The sequence below is a fragment of the Lepus europaeus genome, chromosome X, assembly GCF_033115175.1.
Source record: "Lepus europaeus isolate LE1 chromosome X, mLepTim1.pri, whole genome shotgun sequence".
Lineage (NCBI taxonomy): Eukaryota > Metazoa > Chordata > Mammalia > Lagomorpha > Leporidae > Lepus > Lepus europaeus.
The window spans coordinates 115,902,988-115,928,118 of NC_084850.1; the positions used below are offsets into that span (position 1 = coordinate 115,902,988).

Genomic DNA, 25,131 nt, shown 5'->3' on the forward strand with positions numbered 1-25,131 from the left:
CACACAATTGTTAACAGTCAGTAACTAGAAGCCATGAGGAAATTCTGTATGTGACTGTTACTACTTTGATTTTTCAGAATAGGTTTTGAGAGTAAATATTAACTTGTTGTATATAATGAATTCTACCCCGTATTTATAGGGTCAACAGCTGGTTGTTTTCTGGTTTCTCTACTCCCTGTGAAATGAAGTGCTATTTTCAATTACAGTGAAGTGGTAGTTATAATGATGAAAAAATTAAAAGCCCATGTCTCGCTATTTTATTAAAAATGCTTCTTTTTCTCTTATAAGGTTTGTTATATTTTTAATTGCTATTTCATAATATATTGTGTTGTCATTTCCCTTTAGCCATCCATGGGCACATCTATCCAGTTTTATAGTAAATATCAATAAAAAATTTTGTTAACATCACAGAGATTAATTTCCCAGCCAAATATTTATTTGTACAAGTGTTAAACAAGATTAGTTAAAACTGCAACAAAAATAGCTTTATATTTTCAGAATCTTGGCATTGTCTTGCCTATACACTTTTCGTTTTGTATAAGGGGAACAAATTTCATATATTTCATATGTACAGCTTTAAGAACATAATGATACTTCCCACTCAACCCCCCTCCTCCTTACTTTATTTTTCTTTTAATTTCTACAATGACATACTTTCAATTTAGTTTATAATCACAAGCTTAATATTCTACTAAATAAGGAATTCAATAAGAAGTAGAAAAACCACAATTCCTCAAGAATATAGACAAGAGCAATAAACAATGACCAAATCTCAAAATGCCAATTTTACTCATGGACATTACATTTTTTTTGTACCCTGTATATTATTTACCACAAACAAGATAAAACATATTTGCAGTTTTGCTACTGGCCTGTTTCACTAAGCATAATAGTCTCCAATTGCATCCATTTGGCTGACTGCACAGTTAGATATTTTCCCATTCTTAAAAAAAATATTCTGGTCATAACTGTATGCAAAAAGTTTTTGATCAGACTTTTACTGAAAACTATTTTCTTTTTGTTTAGAAATAAACTTGGTTATGTAATGCTAATTTTATGTTGGGTGCATGTATGAATTTGTATTTTAAGCATAACATGTCACTTAGTGCTTTCATCTTGACATAACATGTGAGAGGACTATATAATTAAAGTTATTTGAGACTCAGTGATTGATTCTGAAAAATGAATCTGACAGTCTTAAGATAAATCCTGTCCTAGGCACACATAGAAACTCAATATCTCTTGGTGTTCTTTTTCAAAAGACAATTTAGGCCACCAAACTGAAAGTCTCTCAGGCCTTAACATGTAAATATGGTTTAAACAAAGGATACTATGTTTTAAATATGTGTGCAAAGGCAATTTGTACATAAGACTGTGGCAAAGGATTTCATTCCTTCACTGTGAATTCCCAATTTGAAAGCTGAACAAAGCCTGTGCTTTCTGTTTTCTTTCCATTGAGCGACTCAATCATCATTTCTGAAACCCCGAGGTTACTCTAGGTTGTTTCCATGTCTTGGCAAGTTCAGTAAAATAAGTAAAACTCATTTTTGCCCCAAGCAGATCCTTGGCCTTATACCTAGAATCGGGTCCAATGTAGGCCTTTTTGGTTTTTCTTGGAAATGGATCTTTCCAATAAATTTGATTACCAGAGGGTAATGATTAACATTGAAAGAGATAACCATTGTAATAATAGGACCATTATGAGATAGGAAGGTGATAGGAATGTCTCAACCATGAGATTGCTCTTCTGGTAATACCCATGTGGTGAGATGATGGCCTCCTATAACTTGAGTCACAAACCACATTATGCCTAAAGCTGATGAATTCTGCCTTCCCCCAAAGTCTGAACTAATTCTAGATCAAGAACTGATTCTAAATCAAGATTAGTCTCTAAAGATGGATTTGGAATGTCAAATATTTGGACACCTTCACTAAGTTAAATCAAACAAGAATAATGTATTTTTCAGCATCTCAGAATTATTTAGAATGAAGATACATATGGACTAATAATTTGTTAACCTTTTATTGTAATTTCAACAGACATTTCACTTATTTGATTAACATACTAACTGCAGATTTCAAATAATTATATTTTAAAATATGTAGCATAAAAATGATAGCCAAATAGTACAATGTATGAGCCATAAATGACATCATCCATGTGCCAAACAGTAGGATTGGTGCTTTGATATTTTGATAAAAGTTACATTCATGTTGTGAGTACTTTAAACAGCATGTCTCATTAAATATCAGAATGACACCCAGTGTTTTTTCCTTCATCTTGTTTATTTCCTATAGTTTGACCAATAAGTTGAAGAGACGCTAAGTTCACTTCTGGTTTTAAAATTACCTTCCCTTCTATTTTGGTCAGTGCAATGCAAATCAGATAACAACAATTTGATTTGGGTTCATTGTGGTGGTATTTTGATCTGAAGGTCAATCCACCAACAAGCAGAACCAGTTTCTCATTATTTCCCTTTGCCACTCCAAGCAGTCTGTACTGAAGTCTTTTGAGCAATGTGTGACCTCTGATTCAATGCTTCTCACAGATTTCACAGGCTGTCACCACCACTCAGCCATCACTAACACAGACAACTGTAATGGAAACGGTAACTATGGTGACCACGAGGGAACAAATCCTGGTAAAGCATGCTCAAGAGGAACTTCCCCCACCACCTCCCCAAAAGAAGAGACAGATTATTGTGGATTCTGAAATCAGGAAAAGGTGAGAGCATCTTACGCGTGGCTTTCAAAAAATGAAAATGAAGATTCATAATTAATCAGAAACCCACAGATACATCTGGTTTGATGGTGTTTTTACTTAAGCGATATTTTCAGGCACTCTGGTGCCTGCCAGCTAATTTAGTGAGAAAAATTACAAAGTAAGTTTTAAGTTTTTCCCAGAAAAGCTATCAGAACAAAAACAATGAATAGTGAAATTCTGTTTTCTGGATTAGAAGAACCCATAGGTGGAGAACTGCCATAGATGCATTTTAATTCTCAAAGTCTCTCTCGTCTTACAACAGGCCTGCTTGTAGAATCCTTAGCTTTGCATTAAATGGCTTTCTTTCAGTAATGGAAAGTACATTTTCATGAAAAAGTACACCAATAATAGACAAGATCCCTTGTGCTAGCTTAGGAGAACATAATGTCTCAATCTGCACACCCTAAATCAGGAGTAATTACAGAACAGATTTCCTGTTCTTTGATATTTATAAAGTCTTATCTTGGAGGTGTTAGAATTTTTAACTGATCTTTTTGTGGATATTCTCAAGTAGACATTGTAGATAAGTTAGGTATTATGTAAATCAGTGGATATATTAAAATGATGGCAATAAAATTTCATAAATGCAAAGCTAGCTTGAAAATCATAAAGATGAAATTTTCCTTTCATTCCAGTTATTGTAATTCTAAGCTTAAGGAAAAACATTAAAATCTGCCTTATGTTTCTAAGCAGCATATGTTTAGTAACGCATGGAGCACTTGACATTAGAATTCGCGTATGCCAGGGTATGGAAGTATGGGGAGAACACATACCTAAAAATAGTGTGTCAGATGTTCTAAGCAAAGGGAAAATATAGAAAAGTTATTAAAATACATTATTTGGTAATTTCAATACTTTTCTGTTTGTGACTTATGACCTCCTTTGATAATTACAACATAAATTATTTTGCTTTTTCTTATTGGTCATGTGTGCTTGACTGAGCAAATCTATCCTAGAGGTCACCACACTAAGACCTACAAACCATTGCTGCCAGCTTTTATGTGGCTCATGAGCTAAGAATTGTTTTACCTTTTTTAGGTGGTTGAAAATAATCAAAATAAGAATAACAGTTCATGACATAAAAATGATATACCATTCAAGTTTCATTGTTTATCAGCAAGGTTTTAGTAGAACACAGCCTTGTTCATTCCCTTGTGTATCATCTATGGTTACCTTCACATTACACAGGCAGCATCTGAAGAGTATTAACAGAAATTGTGTGGTCCATGAAGCCTATAATTATTATTTGGCCCATCACTGAAAAAATTATTGGAGTCCTGCTGTAGTCAAATGGTTCTCAAACTGTGAATATTAGCATTTTTTAGGGGTGACAACTGCAAGGGCCAAAGAAGCATACTGGCACAAATAAATCAATAAATTCTTAATGAATTTTCTTTTTATTATTCCTAATTTCAGGTATGTTCATTTATTTAATATCACATAAACATGCACCTAAAATAATGCTTAGTAGACATACAGATGCATGGATGCTTTGCAGTAATCTAACTCTCCAGAAGTTCTGCAAGTACAATAATGTGGAAACCTTGTTGTCTAATGCATTCAGTGTCTTCAGGATTTGCCTAATAGATAAATTAACAAAGAAAGTAGTTTTGTTTCAATATCTGCTTTGAAAATTGTATTCCTGGCTCTACTTTGGAGAATATATCTTGTGAGAAAAGTGTGTTCCTACTTCTTTTTGTTTTCTGGGAGAATGAGTAGTAGTGGAGTACTTTGTCTCCTAGATTCTGTTTGTAGCATATGTTCTCAGCAGTTTTTATAAGTGCCTGGAATGAGTTGTCCAATTGGGAACATAAAGATTACTTAAATAAAAGCTAACACTTATTTAGGGTTTTATTATGTGCACAGCAGTAGATTAAATGCTTTATCTGCATAGAATTTATTCCTCCAAATAACCTTCCAATATAGGTATGGCTATTACAACCTTTTCACACAACTATAGAGTGCCTTAGCCAGGATTTCGCCCAAGGTAACCTGACTGCAGAACCTGGACTGTGTAATAAAATGTCTCTTCATTAAGTCTATGACTGAGGTGATACTGTGACTAACGTGATCCTCATGTCTTGCTTGGAGCTCTTCTAGATGACACCTGTTGTCCCCACATAAGTGTATATAGCAACAGCTTTCAATCTCAAATATGTTCTGTTTGAGCACAATTATACGGATACAGTCTGTATGACTCTACACTTATGATTTAGACGTAACAAAGAGAACAGGAGAACAAACAATGAGGAATAACTCAGTAATAGATCATTTTTGCCAGAGAAGAATGTTAAAATATTATAATGGTTAAAGAGGCATGCTGCAATGGAAAGCTCTCTGTTGCCTAGTGTCACTCTCTAGTCACATGTGAGAACTTGCAACATGTTGCTATACATCTATATTCTTGAAAGCTGAACAAATTCTGTTCTTATAAAAGTTGTGTCCTCTTTGAGCTTATATGACACACTATCTCTTGATACCATAGCACTTTTTCCTTGACATAGTTTGCTCCTTTATGTTGTGCATCCAGCCATTGCCCCAATTTTCATTTTGTCAAATGTAAAATGCATTGCCTCCAATTAACCATAGCTACTTAAACAGTACACACATGAAAAGAGCTTGAGTAGAGGTAATGATGGTGGGTAGGGGAAATGTTGGAGATAATATTCATTCATTCCAGCTGAAAAAAGAGACCATAGTAAACCTAATCTCAGACTTAATGATATCAGATAGTATTTCTGTGTCTTCTTTAAAATAGAATTAACCACCTGACTCCTCTAGTTCTGTCAGGATCTCTTCCTTAACTCCTTATTAATTGTCACTATGTTATGTTATTGGGCAAGTGCCATATTTCAGTCACTTTCTGATCATTTTAGCTGACAGTTCCATAACCTAAGACCTAACTAAACTTCTCTCTAATGAGACTTTCCCATCTTTCTAATTAATCTACCTAAAATTAACATATTGAAAATGTTGCTTTTATTCTGTGCCTCCAGATGTGAGATTCCATTGCCTCCAATTGCCTCCGAAATAAAGCACAAGCCTATTCTTATTGTATTCAGTATTGCTATTATTCTCCCACAAATTTTATGTCTGGCCTTCCTCAGATCTTTCTGCTTTGTCCAGGAAATTACATCACATTCATTTTGCTATATGCCCCTGTGCCACCCACATAAAATTTATCAATGATCACAACAAACCAACAACAGAAGCCTGTTGTTACACTTCTTTACTTTTTACTTAGATTTTATTATAGTAAGTACCATGCATAACAATAAATGCCAAGTATTTTTTGAAAGAGTGAATTGTTTTAAGTATATTTTGACATTCCCACATCATTTAAGAACTCTATGCAGCTCTTTGTAGAATTGACCTTAATAATAAACACATGACCCTTTTAATATTTACTTTTAATTTTTACCCATTAGGATATTAATGTTTACTCAAAATTATTAAGAAGTTTAAAATTCAACTTAGTACCAGATTGAAGGGTCAAAGAGGACTTTGGTTGATTTATTAATAATATAGTTTCCATATATGTTTTATTTACTGCATAAATTGTCCTCTTTGCACTAGGAGTTATAAGAGTGTTTGACAATCTTGGGTCATAAGTTAATTATTTCTAACAGTAAATTATCCCTGCAGTTCAATGACATTATTTTACATATAGGTAATTATCAGAATAGGGTACTCAGAGTAGGTTAAAACTAGGTCTATTATCTAGTTAATAGGCATTTATTCAGGAGATTAATTCCTAATCATGTGGCAGTTATTTTAAAGACTTTTTACAAAGCTTTCATTTACATTTTTGTATCAACCAGGTGAAACCAATAGCAAATTGAATCTCTTTGTTCAGTAAATGCCATCTCAGTGAAGATCGTTTTCCCAAGTTAAGTGTTATTAAACCAGTACCTTTGACCTCAAGGACAGTATAGAAGCATTTGGAAATACCCAAATTCACCTGGTATCCTTTTCACATCTCCAAGGTTAGCAGGCAGAGTGTTGAGTTTGTCTTCTCTGGCCATGTCCTGCATGCTCACTAAATGCCAAGATAAAGTGGCTAGAATGCAGGCCTATTTTACTATTTTTTAGTTTAATTGCTTTTATTTGTTCTCTTTATATGGGTGCTGCACAGATAATGTAAACTTCTGTCACCTCCCCAGATATGAAATAGATATGTGTCAGATTAGACTTCTCTTTCTATAATGTCACATTGTACATATCTAACTACTGGTTTAGATACTTATTTCAAATAGCCAGATTAAAATTATCCATTTGAAAAACCTAATGAGATGATTAATGTATCTATAAACTAATTTTTTCTATATATGGTAAATTGTTCCTAAAATACCTGTGTTGTTGGAATCAGTAATAACACTTCTGCCTGTTGGCACAACCCACCAAAACAAAACATTTTAGGTGATGTAATGCTTTTTCTTTCCCCTAAGTAGACTAGACTTATCCACAGCTACAGGTTAATTGAGGTCCAGAAAGGTTAAATAACTTGATTTCAGTTGGAAAATAAGGACAAGTACTGATTTCCATTTCAGTGTTAGAGCTGCATTGCCTTGCTTCTCTTTATGTTTTAAATTCAAAAGATCTTGGTCATAGATTCAAATTTCTGTTTAGGAAATATTTTTGCTTAAGAAGAAAAAACTTGCATAGAATTTCCATATCTCCATAAAGATAACAATTTAACAGTATTAAAATTATTTTTTCATATTCAAGGATAAGTTATCATGGTTTGAAGAATGTGATAATATGAATTCTAGAGACATAAGAGGCTATGCAACACTTAGAATGGGGATACTGAAAGTACAGTGATGAAACTCTAGGATCACTGAGACACTTGTTTGAAATGTAGATTTGGCAGGGTAGAGGACACTCCTAAAATCTTCTGAAACAGATGCCTGCAGGTTGGCCCAGGAATCTTTTAGGAACTCTGAGTCATTCTGATAGGCCATGCATTTTCAAAGTCCATGCACGAAAACCATAGTTCTCATATACTTTAGCATGCATCAGAATTACCTGGAGGGCTTAACAGACTCCTACCCCTCACCAGGGTCTCTGATTCTGTAAGTATAGAGTGGTGTCCACGAACTTTAGTTTCCAAAAAGTTGTTCTCGTTTTGGAAATCAGTTCATTTGAGTGTCAGTTCAGTTGTAACATGACTCTTGATCTATTTTCCCGACCTCAGCCCCAGTATAAGGGCCATCTACTCCAGGCTAGGCTAAGTGATGCCACGGTTCCATCTTGTGATTTCTACTGCTTTGTTTCGGTCATCTATTCAGATGCCTGTTACTCCACTACATGAAAAGCTTCTCTGGGCCAGGGTCCATTTTCTTATTCCTGACTTAGTAGGAGGTATTTTGTATAGTAGATGCTCAGTGTATCTTTTGAACAAGAGGAATAAGTTCTGGTGTTCTATTATACCATAGAATGACTATAGTTAACAATAATGTATCAAAGTGGCTAGAAGAGAGAATGTTGAATAATGTGTTTTTGCCAGTATATATGCTAATTACCCTGATATGTGTGTGTGTGTGTGTATAATTACATGGTATGTACATGTGTTGAAACAGCTCATTGTGCTCTACACATGTACAATATGTGTCAATTCAAAAATAAATGCAGTATAGGGGCTGGCATTGCCAGCATTGCATATGTGCGTCCGTTGATTCCCAGCTGCTCCACCTCTGATCCAGTGCCCTGCTAATGTGCCTGGGAAAGCAGAGGAAGATGGCCCACTTATTTGGGTCCCTGCACCCATTTGGGAGACCTGGAAGAAGCTCCAGGCTCCTGGCTTGAGAATAGTACAGCCCTGGTTGTTGTAGCCATTTGGGGAGTGAACCAGTGGATGAAGATCTCTTTCTCTCTCTCCTCCTTCCCCCCCACCCCATAACTCTGCTTTTCAAATAAATACACTTTTAAAAAATTAAAATGCAGTATAATGATAACGAATCATATGAAATACTATATATAACCGCATGTCTAGTTGCAGAAGCTGTATGAAAATGTACTCTTCCTGAATGCAAGGCATAAAAGGATACCCACAAGGAGGCAGACAGGGCCACATTCTCTGTGACATATAATTTGGCTTGTCTTCTGAGCAAAGAAAATGGTAATCGAACTTATCCATCTAAAAGTAGGAGCATAGCTGAGTGCAAAGAAAAGCCAGTTTTTAATCAGAGGATTCGAATGATCTGTACCCCCTTGCTTCTGATTCTTTTCTTCTCCGTTTCATACTCCACATCACACACTGAAGCTGCTCTCAGCAAGGTCACCAGAGAGCTGCTTAATTGCTAGCTCCAAAGGTCACTCTTCAATTCTTAACCTTCTTGACCTTTGTGCTGTGCTTGACAGTGATGATTAGGCCCTTCTTGGAATTTTCCTCCCCTTCACTTCTTGGGTCATTGTTCTCTCCTGTTTCCTTTTGCCCCCTGGCTTTTTGACTATGTCTTCTCAGTCTCCTCTTTCTATCCCTTTAATGTCAGTCTCCATAGATTGAAAGTTTGGTTTCCTTTTCTTTTCATGATACTTTTTTCTTTCGAAGAATATCATTTATAATCTTGTCTGTAGCAATTATATATGTGTATTTATACATATATATATATCTCCTATGATTCCCAAATTAATATTTCTAGCTCCCCCTCTATTCTGATACTCACACCTGTGTAATCCAAATGCTTATTGGCTATGTGACCTGCATTTCTTACAGGAATCTCAGACGTGGAGCTGCAGTTTAGATTACTCAACTCTAGAGAGTGTCATTCACATTATAGTTTCTAAGAATGGTGACCCCTGCACTTGTTTTTTTTTTTTTTTTTTTTTTGGACAGGCAGAGTGGACAGTGTGTGTCTGTGTGTGTGTGTGTGTGAGAGAGAGAGAGAGAGAGGTCTTCCTTTGCCATTGGTTCACCCTCCAAAGGCCGCCGCAGCTGCTGATCCAATGGCAGGAGCCAGGTGCTTATCCTAGTCTCCCATGGGGTGCAGGGCCCAAGCACTTGGGCCATCCTCCACTGCACTCCCTGGCCACAGCAGAGAGCTGGCCTGGAAGAGGGGCAACCGGGACAGAATCTGGCGCCCCAATCGGGACTAGAACCCGGTGTGCCGGCGCCGCAAGGTGGAGGATTAGCCTAGTGAGCCACGGCGCCAGCCCGATGACCCCTGCACTTGTATAGTGAACAGCCGGTACAACAATTCACAGTGATCTTGATATCTGCTACATGGCTAAATTCCTCTAGTTCTTTTTGATTTATTCCTTTTACTGCATCCATGGTCCCTATACACTAGTTCATTCTCTGATAATTTTCTGCCAGAAATTCTTAACTGATTTCTGTCTGTCTAGGCTCATCCTTCTTAGCTACCCTCTTCACAACCTCCTGATGGATATCTTGAAATGCAATTTAAATTAGATCATTCTGTTGTCCATCATTCTTGAATGTATGGCATAGAAATTCCTTTATGATCTTTAGCTGCCCAACACTCTAGCTTTACTTCCTTCTTCTCCACCCATTGTTTTGAATACCCCTGCCACTCAAATTAGTCTGCAAACTGTTTATTACCAGTTCACAATGAGATAAGGAGCTTGAGCACAAACATAAATCATTGCACTGCTTCCTTTCTCAAGAAAGTTTGGCAATTAAAAACAGAATCATGAAATAGTGTACTTACTGACTTAATTGATTGATACACTGGTGAACATTCTTTTCCTCTCACAGACTGATAAGAGACAGTTCACAGAGAGGCTACAGACCACATTTTGATGGGTAGCACCCAGTTTCAACTTTAATTAACCACTCTTTGATCTCAAAACCCTTCATGCTCCTTCATGCTTCTGTTTTATTTGTGATTCCTATTTTCACTAGCACAGATTTTCTTTAAACACCTTTGCTTTTCCCACTTCCACAGTCCTTGTTCCCCAACTACCTTGGCCCTTAGGGAGCCTAACCTTTCATGCATTTCTCAGCTTTTTTGATATTTCTACTAAAGTATTTGTTAGATTTTATTGTAATAACCAGGCTTTTACATATCTGTATCTCTATGAAGCTCTTGCACACTGGAAACGCTTCTCTTCATCTTTAGACCTACAGTGGTTAACACATAAGTGGCACACAGTAGGTATGAGTGAAACATTCACTAGAGATTGAAGGAGTATTTCTCAGGGGTTTGCCGTGATCTTGTCAGAAAAATAGAAATCACTCTAGATGTTTCAAAGAAAGGAGACACACGGTAGGGAAATGGCTAAGCAGGTGGTAGCAAACTGGGAAGCAGCACAAGGGATGGAGAGACTACTCCAAAGACAAGTAACATGAGGAAGCTGCCACTACTGCTAGAGCTGAAAGAGTGATATGAAGGAAGTGATGTTACTGGATCCCAGCACTTTAGTGTTTCCAACAGAGATGAAATCACAGTTGTGATTGCCAGGCAGGAATTGGGACTGAAGGAGGGAGTGTGGCTATCCAAAAGAAAAAAAAACAAAAAAACAAAAAAACACAACACCCTGAAACTACAGTGCATATACGGCTGATTTAAAAATGCCACCACCCCAGGTCGAGTGAGGGAGAAAAACACCTTGATTTTGCTACTACCCTTAAATATTCTACTGATGCCTCCAATTGGACAAACCGAAAAGAATCCAGAGGGCAAAGCTTGTTGGGAAATGTATGGTCCTCTGACACAGAGCAGAAGATAGGCAGAGAGTGGACCTTAGACCAGATTGGGCATGTTACTGCATGGATAGGTACTAGCCTTGCATCTCCCACATATAGACTATGTGATTTAATCAAGTGATCCATATCATGATGAGTCTATCCATCTTGGAAATGGACTTTCTGTGACCTTCCTTGTTTGCCCTAACACTGTAGAAATTGTACTTTATGTATTAGTCTCTTATTAACACATTTATGTTGTAACAGAAAATATTATTACAACTTTTGAGTATATTCTTATTAAATTATTCTCACTTCGGCAGCACATATATTGTTTAGTTAGAAACCCGTTAAACTCACAGTATATCACCATACAGATATGAAAGTGATATTGGTCTGCTATGACTTTGTACCCTCAAAATGTGTGTGTTGAAGCCTTACTACCTATTGTAATGGGATTTGGAGATGGAGTTTTGGGGACATAAGAAAAATTAGATGAGGGCCAGAATATGGCTCCTCAGAGGGGATCAGTACCTCTGAAGGGAAAGCATAGTGCTTGCTTGCTCTGCTCTATGAGGATATGGCAAGAAGAAGCTATCTACATTCCAGGAAAAGGACCTCACTAGAAATGACCCTGTTGGTGTTGATCCCATAATTCCAACCTGCAGAACTGTGGCAAATAAATGTTATTTAAGCCATACCCCTCTGTGGTATTTTGTTCTAGCAACCCAGGTGACTGAAAACTGGTTTTGTGAAGCAGTGGGTATTTCTTTGTGTTTTAAGTAAACTTCATAGTGATGATCACTAAAAGAAGTAAGATGGATTTAAACAGGTCATGATGCTGGGGAAGTGGCAGTGGGGCAGTAAGTACACGTCAGATTCAAATGACTCTCCACATTGCACGAGATGGTTCTGAACCATGACTGGAAGTTTAAACTTTAAAGACCCACAACATAAAAGCGTGTTGAAGTCCTTTAAACTCAGCAAGCTTTCACACTGGGAGTGTTTAAAGTTTAAATGGCTTCCCATAGGGTCCAAGGCACCATTCAGTGTGAGGTGTGCTTCTTTGAACACGTGTGTAGTCACTGTGAGTCTGCAGCATTTCAGAAAGGAAGCAGCAGTGGCATAAGTTTTGGTGCTAATTCTGTTGTTCATTTAACTGATACTCAATGGAACATCATGATTTGTGAAGCATTTCAATTGTTATAAATGTGAAATCTACTTAGCCCTTCCATCAGGAAGCTTACATTCTTAGGATAAATGCAGTCATAATGAAGAAGTTATCAGGAAAACATTTAAAAAATTGCAAGAACATAAAGCTCACTTTGTGCAGAACAGTTGGGTATGGAAAGTTCATGGAGAAATTGGCATTTGCATGGGTATTTAAGGGGTAGGGAAACACTGAACTGAAGATGAGTGAAAATGGCAAGTCAAATACAAGGGACAACATGTATATGAGTAGAACTTACATAGAGCTATGTTGTATTTCTGTTTGGGTATAATAGAAGTATGGGTATAGAAAGAAGGAAAGTAAGGAGATGAGCTTGCAAAGGTAGATTGGTTTCATAATGAAGAAAGGTAGTCAGTGCCAGACTAAGGAGTATATGCTGTAATCTTCTGGTGATGGGAAGCCAATGCATATTTTAAATAGAAAGCAGTACAGTATGGGTAGTATGAACCACACCACTTTGGCCCCATCCAGAGTTCAACACAGGCCATCTCACCTTCACTCCCTAGAGCAGGAACAAGTCAGAACATGTTTCTCTGAAGGGCCGGGCATTAAATATTTTATTATTTGTGTGCCATACAGTTTCTTTTGTGACTGTTCAACTACACTGCTATAGCCAGCTAGAAAGCAGCTATAAACAATATGTAAATGCGTGTGGAAGTGTCCCAGTAAAATTTTATTTGTAAAAAAGCAGATTTCAGCTCTTACTTGTCCTGTGGATGACAGTTTGCTGGTTCATGCATCAAATAGTAAAATAGATGAGATTATTTTGCTGTTGATGCTTTCTCTTTGTTTCCTTGTCTTTGTTTATACCCGGTTTGAAGTTTTTATTCTTGTCATTCCAATAATGACTTATACCTTAATGGTCCTAAACAAAACTCCAAAGCAAATATGATCCCCCTCACAACATGAGGAAGCAAGAAGAAAGATAGGGTTGGCTTATGCCCAATTGAGAAAAGAGCATGGAAGTTGAGGCTAAGCCTCCGCCTGCAGTGCCGGCATCCCATATGGACACCAACTCATTTCCTGGCTGCTCCTCTTCCCATCCTGCTCCTTGCTAATGGCCTTGGAAAGCAGTAGAGGATAGCCCAAGTGCTTGGGCCCCTGCACCCACGTGGGAGACCCAGAAGAAGCTCCAGGCCCCCGGCTTCTGATCAACTCAGCAAAGTTTCATCAGAGATTAAGTTTTTATAAAAGAATGTGACATGAGCAAGATGCTTAAGATTGTACTTTCCTTTTTCTCCTTTTATTTTAATTGAATATAAATTTAATACTTAATAATCTAGATGAATATAATTATAGGCACATTTATAAAGCATGAGAATCTCCATACTTATAAATCATTCAAACATTAGGCAAAATCAATGAGTTGGGGAAAAACAACTAGCTAGTAGTTAGTTATTAGAAAATTGCACTGCATTTGGATCAAGCATGTCTCCCCAAATAGTGGACCAATTATTTCTCAAGGTATTCTATATATCATAGCTTCAAGATACTTTTGTGTAATATGTCAAAATGGTTAAAGGCATTTTAACTGTGCATCTCAGTGGGTCTTACTAACATGTCCGTTTTATCCACATTTGCCATATTCTCTACATCTTTGGACATTTCATGTTTCTGTCTACGAAACCTCCCATTAAAAATCCATTTGTCACCATGTTATTGTTAATGTAGATAAGAAAATGAAAGAGAAGCCAAATTGAAGACCAGAGAAACTGAGACAGGGCATGTACGCCCTCTAGTGACTCACATTTATTTCTCACAAGGACTTCTGTACTCGGTGATTTTTTTTATTTCATCATTTAAAATAAACTTCGACTTTTAATTTTAAAAATAAATAATTCCAGATATTCAGCTTAAGCATATTGACATTTTATGAACATAGATTAATTACTTGGACATTAATTTATATGTGACCTAAAAGAATATTGGCATCTGTTAAAGTGATTTTCTTGCACAGTACTATATTTCAAACACTTTCAGTTTATTGAAAATGAAAAATAGGCTTAATTCACCTGTAGAACAGCTGAATTTTATTCCAAACATTCTGCAATTTTTGTAGATGTGCTTTCACACTTCTTGGCTTTATAATTAATTCCTCTAAAATGGCAGCTATTGACATCTTAAAGTTTGGGAGTGTTATGCCCAGTTCAGTTGTCCCCAAAGACCATCAAGGAGCCAATACCGCTGTAAAGCACACGAGAGTTTTATTGCAGGTCCGGGCCTGGACTCTCAATCAACACTGATGCAGCGGGTCTGAGTTGAGAGCCCTGACCCTTCAGTTAACAGGGTTTTTATAGGGTTTTCAGAGACATTCTGTACATCACAGTACCATTTAGCAAATCATCTCATCCCGCGGGAAATTTAAAGGGCATCTCCTAGAATTGATTAGTGCATCCAGTGGCGGGAACGGACCTACTAAACGTGGTTGGATGGCTTTGGGGTTGTTGTTTTTTGAATTGATTGGCCGAAGCATAGGGTCCGAGCTGCTGGGGTGTACATGCCAAACTGCAGGGTCTCAGGTAGCTATCAATCACCTTATCTGCCCTGAGACTCTAGGTATTTCTCTGTTATCTGTTAATTGGCTGTTGCTAGGAGAGTTTATCGCAAGGGGAGTTCATTTATTTACTTTTAGGAGCTTCTGGCTTAGTGTTCAGGGCCTGGTCAGGCCCAAGTTACAAGATGGAGGCCTAATTTAAAATAGTTATACCTTGATCCAGGCTCAGGTATCACAGGGAGATTTCCTTAATTTTCATGTTTAAAGTAGGTTTTCTGAAAGTTATATAAGTAGAAGACTTAGTTCTTTTTGACCATATTGCACTTTAGAAACAAATATCACCAAATGTATTTTGAAATAATTAAGATTTGATACTTGAGATGGGAAGATTATTTTAAAATCATTTGTATCTCTCAGATATTGAAGTATTTTAAATATGTTTTGACCTCTATAGAGAAGAAAAATATCTGCAGGAGTTTTATTCTGTTCATTAGAATAAACTATTCTAGAGGTACAAAGAGTAACATCCACAGCTTTAAAATATTAAGCTACTGAGTTTTTTTTTTTAAATCCAAGGGCATATATTTTTAAAAGGCAGTTTTTTAAGGATACTATTTCATGTTTGGACTAGAATTCATATTTTGAGGAAACATGTTAATAGCCATATTTTGGAACAAGGAAAACTACATAGTAATTGATTTTTTAGTGTCTTTTAAAGATGCATTTCTGTACAATTTGTAATCAGTAACATTTACTCACACATTTTATATGTGTTTAAAGTTACACATGTAAAATGAGAACTATGTTTAAGATCATACAACCATAAGGAGAAATCAGGTATTTGACAGGAATGTTAGTATAGCAGTTTGTACTAACTGAAGATAGTATGCTTTCTGACCTATCGCATTGTTTCAGGTGCTGTGTAAACTGTAGAAAAGACTTCATAGGGTACTTAGTAGAACAGGGAACTATAGTGTCTTTATACAGTATCCTTAGATGCTATTTAATTTGCTAGATGAACAGCATGATGTAATTGGAATATCAAAGTCACAATATAAACAAAATTGACCTTAGCATTATCTCTCATGGCCAAACCTCTTTAATTAGATAAGTAAGCATATTGTTACTTTTTGAAAAAAAAAATTAAGTTTTTATTTCAAGACAAACTAGTTTTTAAAAATTTTACCATTTTAAAAGATACTTTATTTATTTGAAAGATATCATTACAGAGAGAGGAAGAGAGAGATATCTATCAAGAGAAAGAAATTCTGTCCACTGGTTCATTCCTCAAATGGCTGCAATGGTGGGGGCTCGGCCAGGCTGAAGCCAGGAGCCTGGAACTGCATCTGCGTCTCCCATGTGGGTGACAGGGGCCCAAGTACTTGGACCGTCTTCCACCGCCTTCCCTGATACATTTAGGAGGAAGCTGGATTAGAAAAGGAACAGTCAGGACTCAAACTGGCACTCAGTGGAATACTGGCATTGCAGGCAGCAGCTTAACCAGCTATGCCACAACACTGGTCCTGTGTATAATTTGTTAATACTAATAAATTATTTTATTGGGTGGAGGAGAGAGAGAGACAGAGATAGAGACAGATAGATACAGAGAGCTCCCTTCTCCTGTCTCACTCCCCACAGGGGCTAGGGCTGAACCAAGCTAAAGCTGGGAGACAAGTCAACCCAGGTCTCCCACGTGGTGGCAGGGACTGAGCTACTTCAGCCATCATTTGCTGCCTCCCAGTGTCTACATTAGTGGGAAGCTGGAATGCTGAGCAGACTGGAGATTTAAACCCAAGCACTCTGCTATGGGATGTGGGAGTCAGAAGCATTGTCCTTAGCCACTGTAGCAAACATCCGCTCCTTAAATTTTTACCATTTAAAGGAAGAAATGAATGAGTTTCAGGCATGTAAGTGATTTCCCAAGGAAATGCATTAAGAGATCAGGTTACAAAACCCAGAGCACCTGACTTCCAGTTCAATACATTTTACAGTATATGATATCGACTTTACATTTAAAGTATGCCTTAGACATACACAACCAGTGCCGTAAAATATGAAGGTAATTATGTGGCCCTGTATTCCCCCTCTCACCAAGGAAAACACACCCACTTTAAATAAATAAAGTGAGTGTGTATTCAAACCTTCTAGGTGGAAGGGCTACTTATATAAGTGTTAGATTGTTTTCTCTTGGTTATATAGGATTTCCCCCTTTCATAATAGTATACAAAAGCAAGAGTATTAATTATTTCTGTCTCACTATATTTTTAAAAATATCTATTTATTTGAAAGGTAAAGTTACAGAGAGAAAATGAGGGAGAGAGGTCTTCCATCCACTGGTTCACTCCCCAAATGGCTGCAAAGGCTGGAGCTAAGCAGATCCAAAGACAGGAATCAGGAGCTTCCTCTGAGTCTACCACGTGGGTGCAGGAACCCAAGGTCTTGGGGCCATCCTTCACTGCTTTCCCAGGTTATTAGCAAGGAGCTGGATTGGAAATGGAGGAGCCAAGACTTGAACCAGTGCTCATATGGGATGTAGGCACCGCAGGCCTACAGTGCTGGCCCCTTCTGAGTATATCTTAAAGTCCAAAAATATTTTAACACTAAATGGGATTTAAGTGAACTTCATATGATATCTTATTAGATCCAATTCATGTTTAATCTACAGTCTATTAATTTTTAAAAAAGTAAATACCACACAGAAATGTAAAGAAGGGGGAATGAAGCTTTTTTCCAGAAGAAAAGATGAAGGGAGATACAGGGAAAAGGTGCTCATCTCACAATTGAGTTGAATCTTGGAAGATGAATAGGAGGTCATTAGATATGTGGGATCAGGGGAGTAACTGTCTAGCCACACAGAATTAAGATGCCTTCTCATATTCTAAAGCTCTGAGGAAGAAATGATTATTAAAAATGCAACAATTAAATTTTTTTATTGTTTATTTGATAAAGTTAGACAGTGAGAGAGTGAAACAGAGAAAGGTCTTCCTTCTGTTGGTTCGCTCCCCAGATAGCCGCCACGCCCGGTGCAGCACTGATCTGAAGCCAGGAGCCAGGTGCTTCTTCCTGGTCTCCCATGCGGGTACAGGTGCCCGAGAACCTGGGCCATTCCCCGCTGCCTTCCCAGGCCACAGAAGAGAGCTGGACTGGAAGAGGAGCAATCGGGACTAGAAACCAGCACCCATATGGGATGCCGGCACCACAGGCAGAGGATTAACCAAGTGAGCCACAGCACTGGCCCAACAATGAAAATTTAAAGTGTTACTTCCAAAAAAATTCCATATCTTAATACCAACAAAAAATTGTAAGTCCAGGTGTTTCACTTAGCCGTTAAGACATGGGCTAGGATGCCCACATCAGAGTACCTGAGTTTGATTTCCAGTTCTGACTCCTGAGTAGAACTTCCTGCTAATGGAGACCCTAGGAGGCCATGGACTTGGCTCCTTCCACCCCCTTGTGGGACCAGGATAAATTTCTAGGCTGCCAGCCAGTGCAGGTATTTGGGGAATGAACTAATGAATGCGAACTTTATCTGTGCTTGTCTGGTGCTCACTTGCTGTCTGTCTCTACTTCTGCCTTTCAATGAATTTAAATAAAATAAAAAATGAAATAAAAAAATTAAGAATTATAGTTCTATTTCCCTTAATATTGAAACTTTCTAGCTAATTAAAAAATACATTGAAAACTAGTTGATAAATTTCCTAGTCTATACCTAGAAGCCTAACATTTTCAAAGGGTTAACATATCTCATAGGCATTAGCACTTTATTTTCAGGATTCTAAGGGTGAGATGTGTAATTCTTTATGAAATTCTGTTTCTAAAGATGATCAGACATGTAATATAGCATCCATGAACTCAGCTCACTAATCAAATTAGTTATGTCTGGAAGTTTGGAAGATTTCTACTTTAAATTTTATACATTTGGTAATGATGAGTTCCAAACAGTATATTGAAAGTTAGGGGATTAATTGTAGTGTAAGTGGGCCATCTTAGTTTAATGCTTTAGATGGTAGGTACTGCACAGAAAATTACCAGAATATGATCAGTGCCCATTAAGAGACTTCTCTAACATAATAAGCAAAGCTATCAAAAAGCAGAAGGTCCATAAAACAGTATAATAGTGACAGCTCAAAATTGACAACTTTTTAAAAATATGAGTTTCTAGAGTTCTGTGGGATGTCTTTATGTGCTTTTATATTTTCTTTTAAATATTTTTACACACACACATTCTCTCCGATTTCTTCCAATATTGACTATTGACTTAATTTGTATCATGTTTAAGGGAAATTCTACCAGATGAAATTGAGTCTGTTTATACAATATGATCTTGAAAAAAAAATTTTGATTTGTTGACTATTTAGCAGATATATACCATGTTAAACTTCTAGGAAATGGAAGTTTTGAAATAATTCTGTTTCAGTGATAAATTCTTTGTGAATTAAAAAATTCAGTGTCATCATTTCTCTGTACTGTGGAACGCCATTAATTTTAGTTTTAGGAGTTTAAGATGAATACATTTGTAAAGGATGGAAAATTGTTACTTCACTGATAATCATAAGTAACAAAGATCAGATTTCAAGTTATGCTTGAATATAGGACATAGCATCCATTGATAATTATGGGAGGAAAAATCATCTTGTGAACAGAAAATAAGAATAATTTCATTATTAGATGGGATTTTAATTTGGATAAAGCTCAATTGAAGTAAGGGATGGTCTGTGGTGACAGAATTATATTAGATACAGAGTAAAATGTGTGAGCAGTGTAAGATAAGTAATAAGTAATATATTTGTTCATTGATTCTTATAAGAGACCCATTATGAATAACTTACTATCTATCCCATTCATTAATAATGGTTTCATGTGGGTTTTTAAAGTGGGGAAAAAAGAACTAGTGGAAATTACTAATCTTATGAAAAAGTGAAAATACATGCACAGAATCCAAAATTCAGTATGATATTGAAAACAACTCTTTAGAGTTTTCCTTAAGGGTTTTCAAGAAGGTAACTGAGTTACATCTGTATGCTATCTTTAGTTGGTGATTAAGTACACAGCCCCAGGTAGTACAAAGTATGATAGAAAAAATACCACCAGCAAAGCACTGGAAAGAGTAGATAGCACTCATTTCATGAATATGTATAGATTCAAATCAGAAGAGTCTTAATTTGCTATGCATCTCAGCATAGATATCTGAAGAATATTCAATAACAGTGAAAAACTCGAGGACTACAGGACAAACCACGGAATGCAAATGAAGCAAGGCTGCTGATGATACAGGGAGAAAAATAAATGTGCACTTGTTAGGGAAACAAGAATCTGAGTAGGATCCAGGAAGGAGAATGTGATCATTGTGTACTAGAAACATCAAACAGCTTAACTATTGAATGTTGTCCATTGGCACTCAGTTGGAGAGCATGGGAGGTCTTTTGAAACCCTGCCTCTGCTTCCCCTTCACTCTGCCATCCTCCCTGGTGGAGATGTCCACTGGCAGAATATAGGAGGGAAAACAATGGAAGTAGCTGACAGTTAACTCCCAGAGCTCTAAGTGATGGTGTTGAATGTCAGTTGTTGTATTGGAACAGAAAACATTTTACCAATGAAATCAGAGATATTGTTGAAGCAGTAATCCCAAATGGAAACAGCAGAAAATAAATGTAAAAATAGGATTGTGTTAGGAATAGCTCAAAGCTTAAAACATGTAGGAACTTGGTTTGGACTATTTTCCAAAGAATGAAGATGTCACAAGGATAATGGTGATAAATATAAAGTATGACAGTTGAGAATAGTACAAACTCATTGATATTTTGCTCCATTCAATTTGAGAAGGGAATTGTAACACATTCATATATGTGCCTATGAATAGGCAAAATACTCTGCATCTTAGAAAAATTTGAAATCATTAAAATTCCGTAAGTCAAAAAATTGATGTATTCACTGTTCATAGGATTCTTATGTAAAACAGGGATTTAACCCTCTTCTGTAATTTCTTTTAAAACTTAGGAAATCAAACAAGAAATTTAATGAGGGAAGACCTCTCAGTAGAATTTCCCCTTCTGTTGCCTGAATTGATCTGAATTATTAGAACTACATGCCAACTGATGTCCAGGCCTCCCTTAAAATTTTCACCAACAGGGCAGCAAGCAGATGGTTCCCATGGTGTTGACTTCACAAAGACTTCATTGTGTAGAGATAACAAATTTACTTGGCAGAGTTTCTAGTCTAGAAGGTGATTTAATCCTAATTCATTGAAAAGGTGTTTTTGATTATCCTTTTAAAAAGCCCAGCATGATGAGCCCCAGTTGTGTGTCTAAAATATTTTATTTGGTCAAGTGAATGCTTCCTAAAGTGGACTGATGCAGTCTCATCTTTGGTGTTTGTGAAGTTATACCATGTCTGGCTCATATTAACCACTTAGTATATATTTTGTGACAGAAAAAGAGGAGGTATTTGAGTACTTTAAAAGGAACCATGCAATTTCACATTTATCATAAAGAAATATATCTAACAGTGTTACAATGTTTCATTTTGAAAGAAAATAATTTACTTCCAAACTCAGTAAATAAGCTTGTTCTGTTTCTTTGCAGTGGGTTGGAGGTGGCACTAGAGCATAATTATTACACATGTACAAACAAGACCAATGCAAATTAGATGTCTAGTAGAAAGCTGTCTCTAACACAGGATTTAGCAGAACCCTCCCCTCTATGATACCAGCATAGTAAATTGAGTCAAGTTTGAGTTCTGTGGATTTATATGTGGAAGTTGGTTATCTTTTCTAGAGAAAGTTTGGGTGGGGCCCAGCCAGCATTGTGGCATAATGGGTAAAGCCACCACCTGCAACTCTGACATCCCACATGGGTGCTGGTTCGTGTTTCAATCCAACTCCCTGCTAATGTCCTAAGGAAAGCAGCAGATGAGGGCCCAAGTGTTTGGGCCCCTGCCATCCACCTGTAAGACCTGGCTTCCAGCTTTGGCCTGGCCCAGCCCCTGGCCATTGCATCATCTGGGGAGTGAACCAGCAGATAGATGATCTAGCCTCTCCCCTCCCCCCCTCCTTCCTCCCTCCTCTGCCCCCTCTCCCCCTCTCCCTATCTTTCAAATTTTAAAAAAATAAAGTTTAGATCAAAGGGGTATGAAGCCTAAGGGATCGACTCTAAATGGTGAATTTGGCAATGACTGAAGGATATTCACGTTTCACATGTGTGAGTCACAGAGTATTGTGTAATGTGGTCAGACCACTTTAAAGGAAAGGTGACAAATTTGAGCAAAGTGCCAAAAGCAGATTATGTTAAACTAAATCTTTTTTAAAAAACTTTTATTTAATGAATATAAATTTCCAAAGCTCACTAGGCTAATCCTCCACCTGCAGCGCTGGTACCTCAGGTTCTAGTCCCGGTTGGGGTGCCAGATTCTGTCCCGGGAGTGCAGTGGAGGATGGCTCAAGTGCTTGGGCCCTGCACCCGCATGGGAGACCAGGAGGAAACTAAATTTTTAAACTTCTAATGGACAGGTATATAGTCAGTGAAGGATTTCTTTCCATTGGTGGAGGGCAAGATAGAAACATAGCTGTAGGCTTCCTACGAAACATGAAGGGAGATTTATCTAGAAGTGCTTGAATAAAGGACAAAATAGAGAATAAATATATCTTTCAAAGGCACATAATACAGGACCATATTAGAATTCTTTTTTCTAAGAAATGGGGCAGTATTTGTATAGTATTATGAATGAGGTAAATATCTGATATAATATTAGAAATCATATTGATGGTTAGTGAACGCACTAGGTTGGAGAGTTATAGACAAATTTCCCAGAGGCCGACTGAGAAGCTACTGAATTTGGTCCCACGTATTGGCAACACTAATTAAAATACTGTCTCTAAATATCTTGAGAAATGGATATAATGTTTGATGGTTTAGGGTTTGCAAAAAAATTAAAAATGAAGAAAAATGTACCTTTGTCCATGCTCCCGAAACAAAATAGCATAAACTGAGTGGCTTGGTAACAGCATAAGTTTATTTCTTCCATTTCTGGAGTCTGAGAAGTTTAAGACCAAGCTACCAGCAGATGTACTTTCTCATGAGAGCAGCCTTTCTATTTATTTATTTTATTTATTTTTTTTTTAACTTTTATTTAATGAATATAAATTTCCAAAGTATAGCTTATGGGTTACAATGGCTTCCCCCCTCCCATAACTTCCCTCCCGCCCGCAACCCTCCCCCCTCCCGCTCCCTTTCCCCTTCCATTCATGTAAAGATTCATTTTCAATTCTCTTTGTATACAGAAGATCAATTTAGTATATATTAGGTAAAGGTTTCAACATTTTGCCCATATAGCAACATCGAGTGAAAAAACTACCATTGGATTACTAATTATAGCATTAAATAGCAATGTACAGCACATTAAAGACAGAGATCCTACATAATTTTTTTTTCAAAATAATTAATTTTCTATGCCATTTCCATTTTAACACCAGGTTGTTTTTTTTTTTTTCATTTCCAATTCTCTTTATATACAGAAGATCACTTCAGTATATAATTAGCAAAGACCTCATCAGTCTGCGCCCACACAGAAACGCAAAGTATAAAAATACTGTTTCAGTACCAGTCATAGCATCACTTGGCTTTAGACGACACATTAGGGACAGATCCCGCATGGGGTGTAAGTACACAGTGACTCCTGTTGCTGACTTAACAATTTGACACTCCTGTTCATGGCGTCAGTAATCTCCCTAGGCTCTAGTCATGAGTTGCCAGGGCTATGGAAGCCTTTAGAGTTCGCTGACTTTGGTCTTATTCAGATAGGGTCATAGTCAAAGTGGAGGTTCTCTCCTCCCTTCAGAGAAGGGTATCTCCTTCTTTGATGGCCCCGTTCTTTCCACTGGGATCTCACTCACAGAGATCATTCATTTAGGTCTTTTTTTTTTTTTCCCATGATATCTTGGCTTTCCATGCCTGCTATACTCTCATGGGCTCTTCAGCCAGATCTGAATGCCTTGAGGGCTGATTCTGAGGCCGGAGTGTTGTTTAGGACATCTGCCATCCTATGAGTCTGCTGTGTATCCCACTTCCCATGTTGGATCTTTCTCTCCCTTTTTGATTCTATCAGTTAGTATTAGCAGATACTTGTCTTGTTTGTGTGATCTCTTTGACTCTTAGACCTATCAGAGCTATCAATTGTGAGCTGAAATTGATCACTTGGACTAGTGCGATGGCATTGGTACATGCCATCTTGATGGAATTGTGTTGGAATCCCCTGCACATTTCTAACTCCACCATTTGCGGCCAGTCCGATTGAGCATGTTCCAAATTGTTCATCTCCTCCCTCTCTTTTTCCACTCTTAGATTTAACAGGGATCACTTTTCAGTTAAAATTTAAACACCTGAGAATAATTGTGTGTTAATTACTGAGTTCAACCAATAGTACTAGAACAACAACAACAACAACAAATACTAAAAAGGATAAAGTATTACATTGTACATCTAAAGTCAGGACAGGAGCTGATCAGTTCATTGTTGCTTATAGTGTCCATTTCACTTAACAGGTTTCCTCTTTGGCGCTCAGTTGTCATCGATCAGGGAAAACAAATGATATTTTTCTCTTTGGGACTGGCTTAATTCACTCAGCATGATGTTTTCCAGATTGCTCCATCTTGTTGCAAATGACTGGGTTTCGTTGTTTCTTACTGCTGTATAGTATTCTATGGAGTACATGTCCCATAATTTCTTTATCCAGTCTACTGTTGATGGGCATTTGGGTTGGTTCCAGGTCTTAGCTATTGTGAATTGAGCTGCAATAAACATTAATGTGCAGATGGCTTTTTTATTTGTCAAATTAAATTCCTTTGGGTAAATTCCAAGGAGTGGGATGGCTGGGTTGTATGGTAGGGTTATGTTCAGGTTTCTGAGGAATCTCCAGACAGACTTCCATAGTGGCTTAACCAGTTTGCATTCCCACCAACAGTGGGTTAGTGTCCCTTTTTCCCCACATCCTCTCCAGCA

At 37.2% G+C, this 25,131-nt stretch overlaps 1 protein-coding gene across 9 annotated transcripts in view; it reads left to right on the forward strand.

Moving 5' to 3' along the window:
* The window catches only part of DMD (dystrophin), a 2,142,101-nt gene that overhangs the window by 669,497 nt on the left and 1,447,473 nt on the right, over positions 1–25,131 (forward strand). For all 9 annotated transcript variants that reach the window (XM_062183372.1, XM_062183374.1, XM_062183379.1 and 6 more), the window contains one exon: positions 2,550–2,725. In XM_062183372.1, coding sequence (XP_062039356.1) covers positions 2,550–2,725 — 176 coding nt within the window. The remainder of the gene's footprint in view (positions 1–2,549; positions 2,726–25,131) is intronic.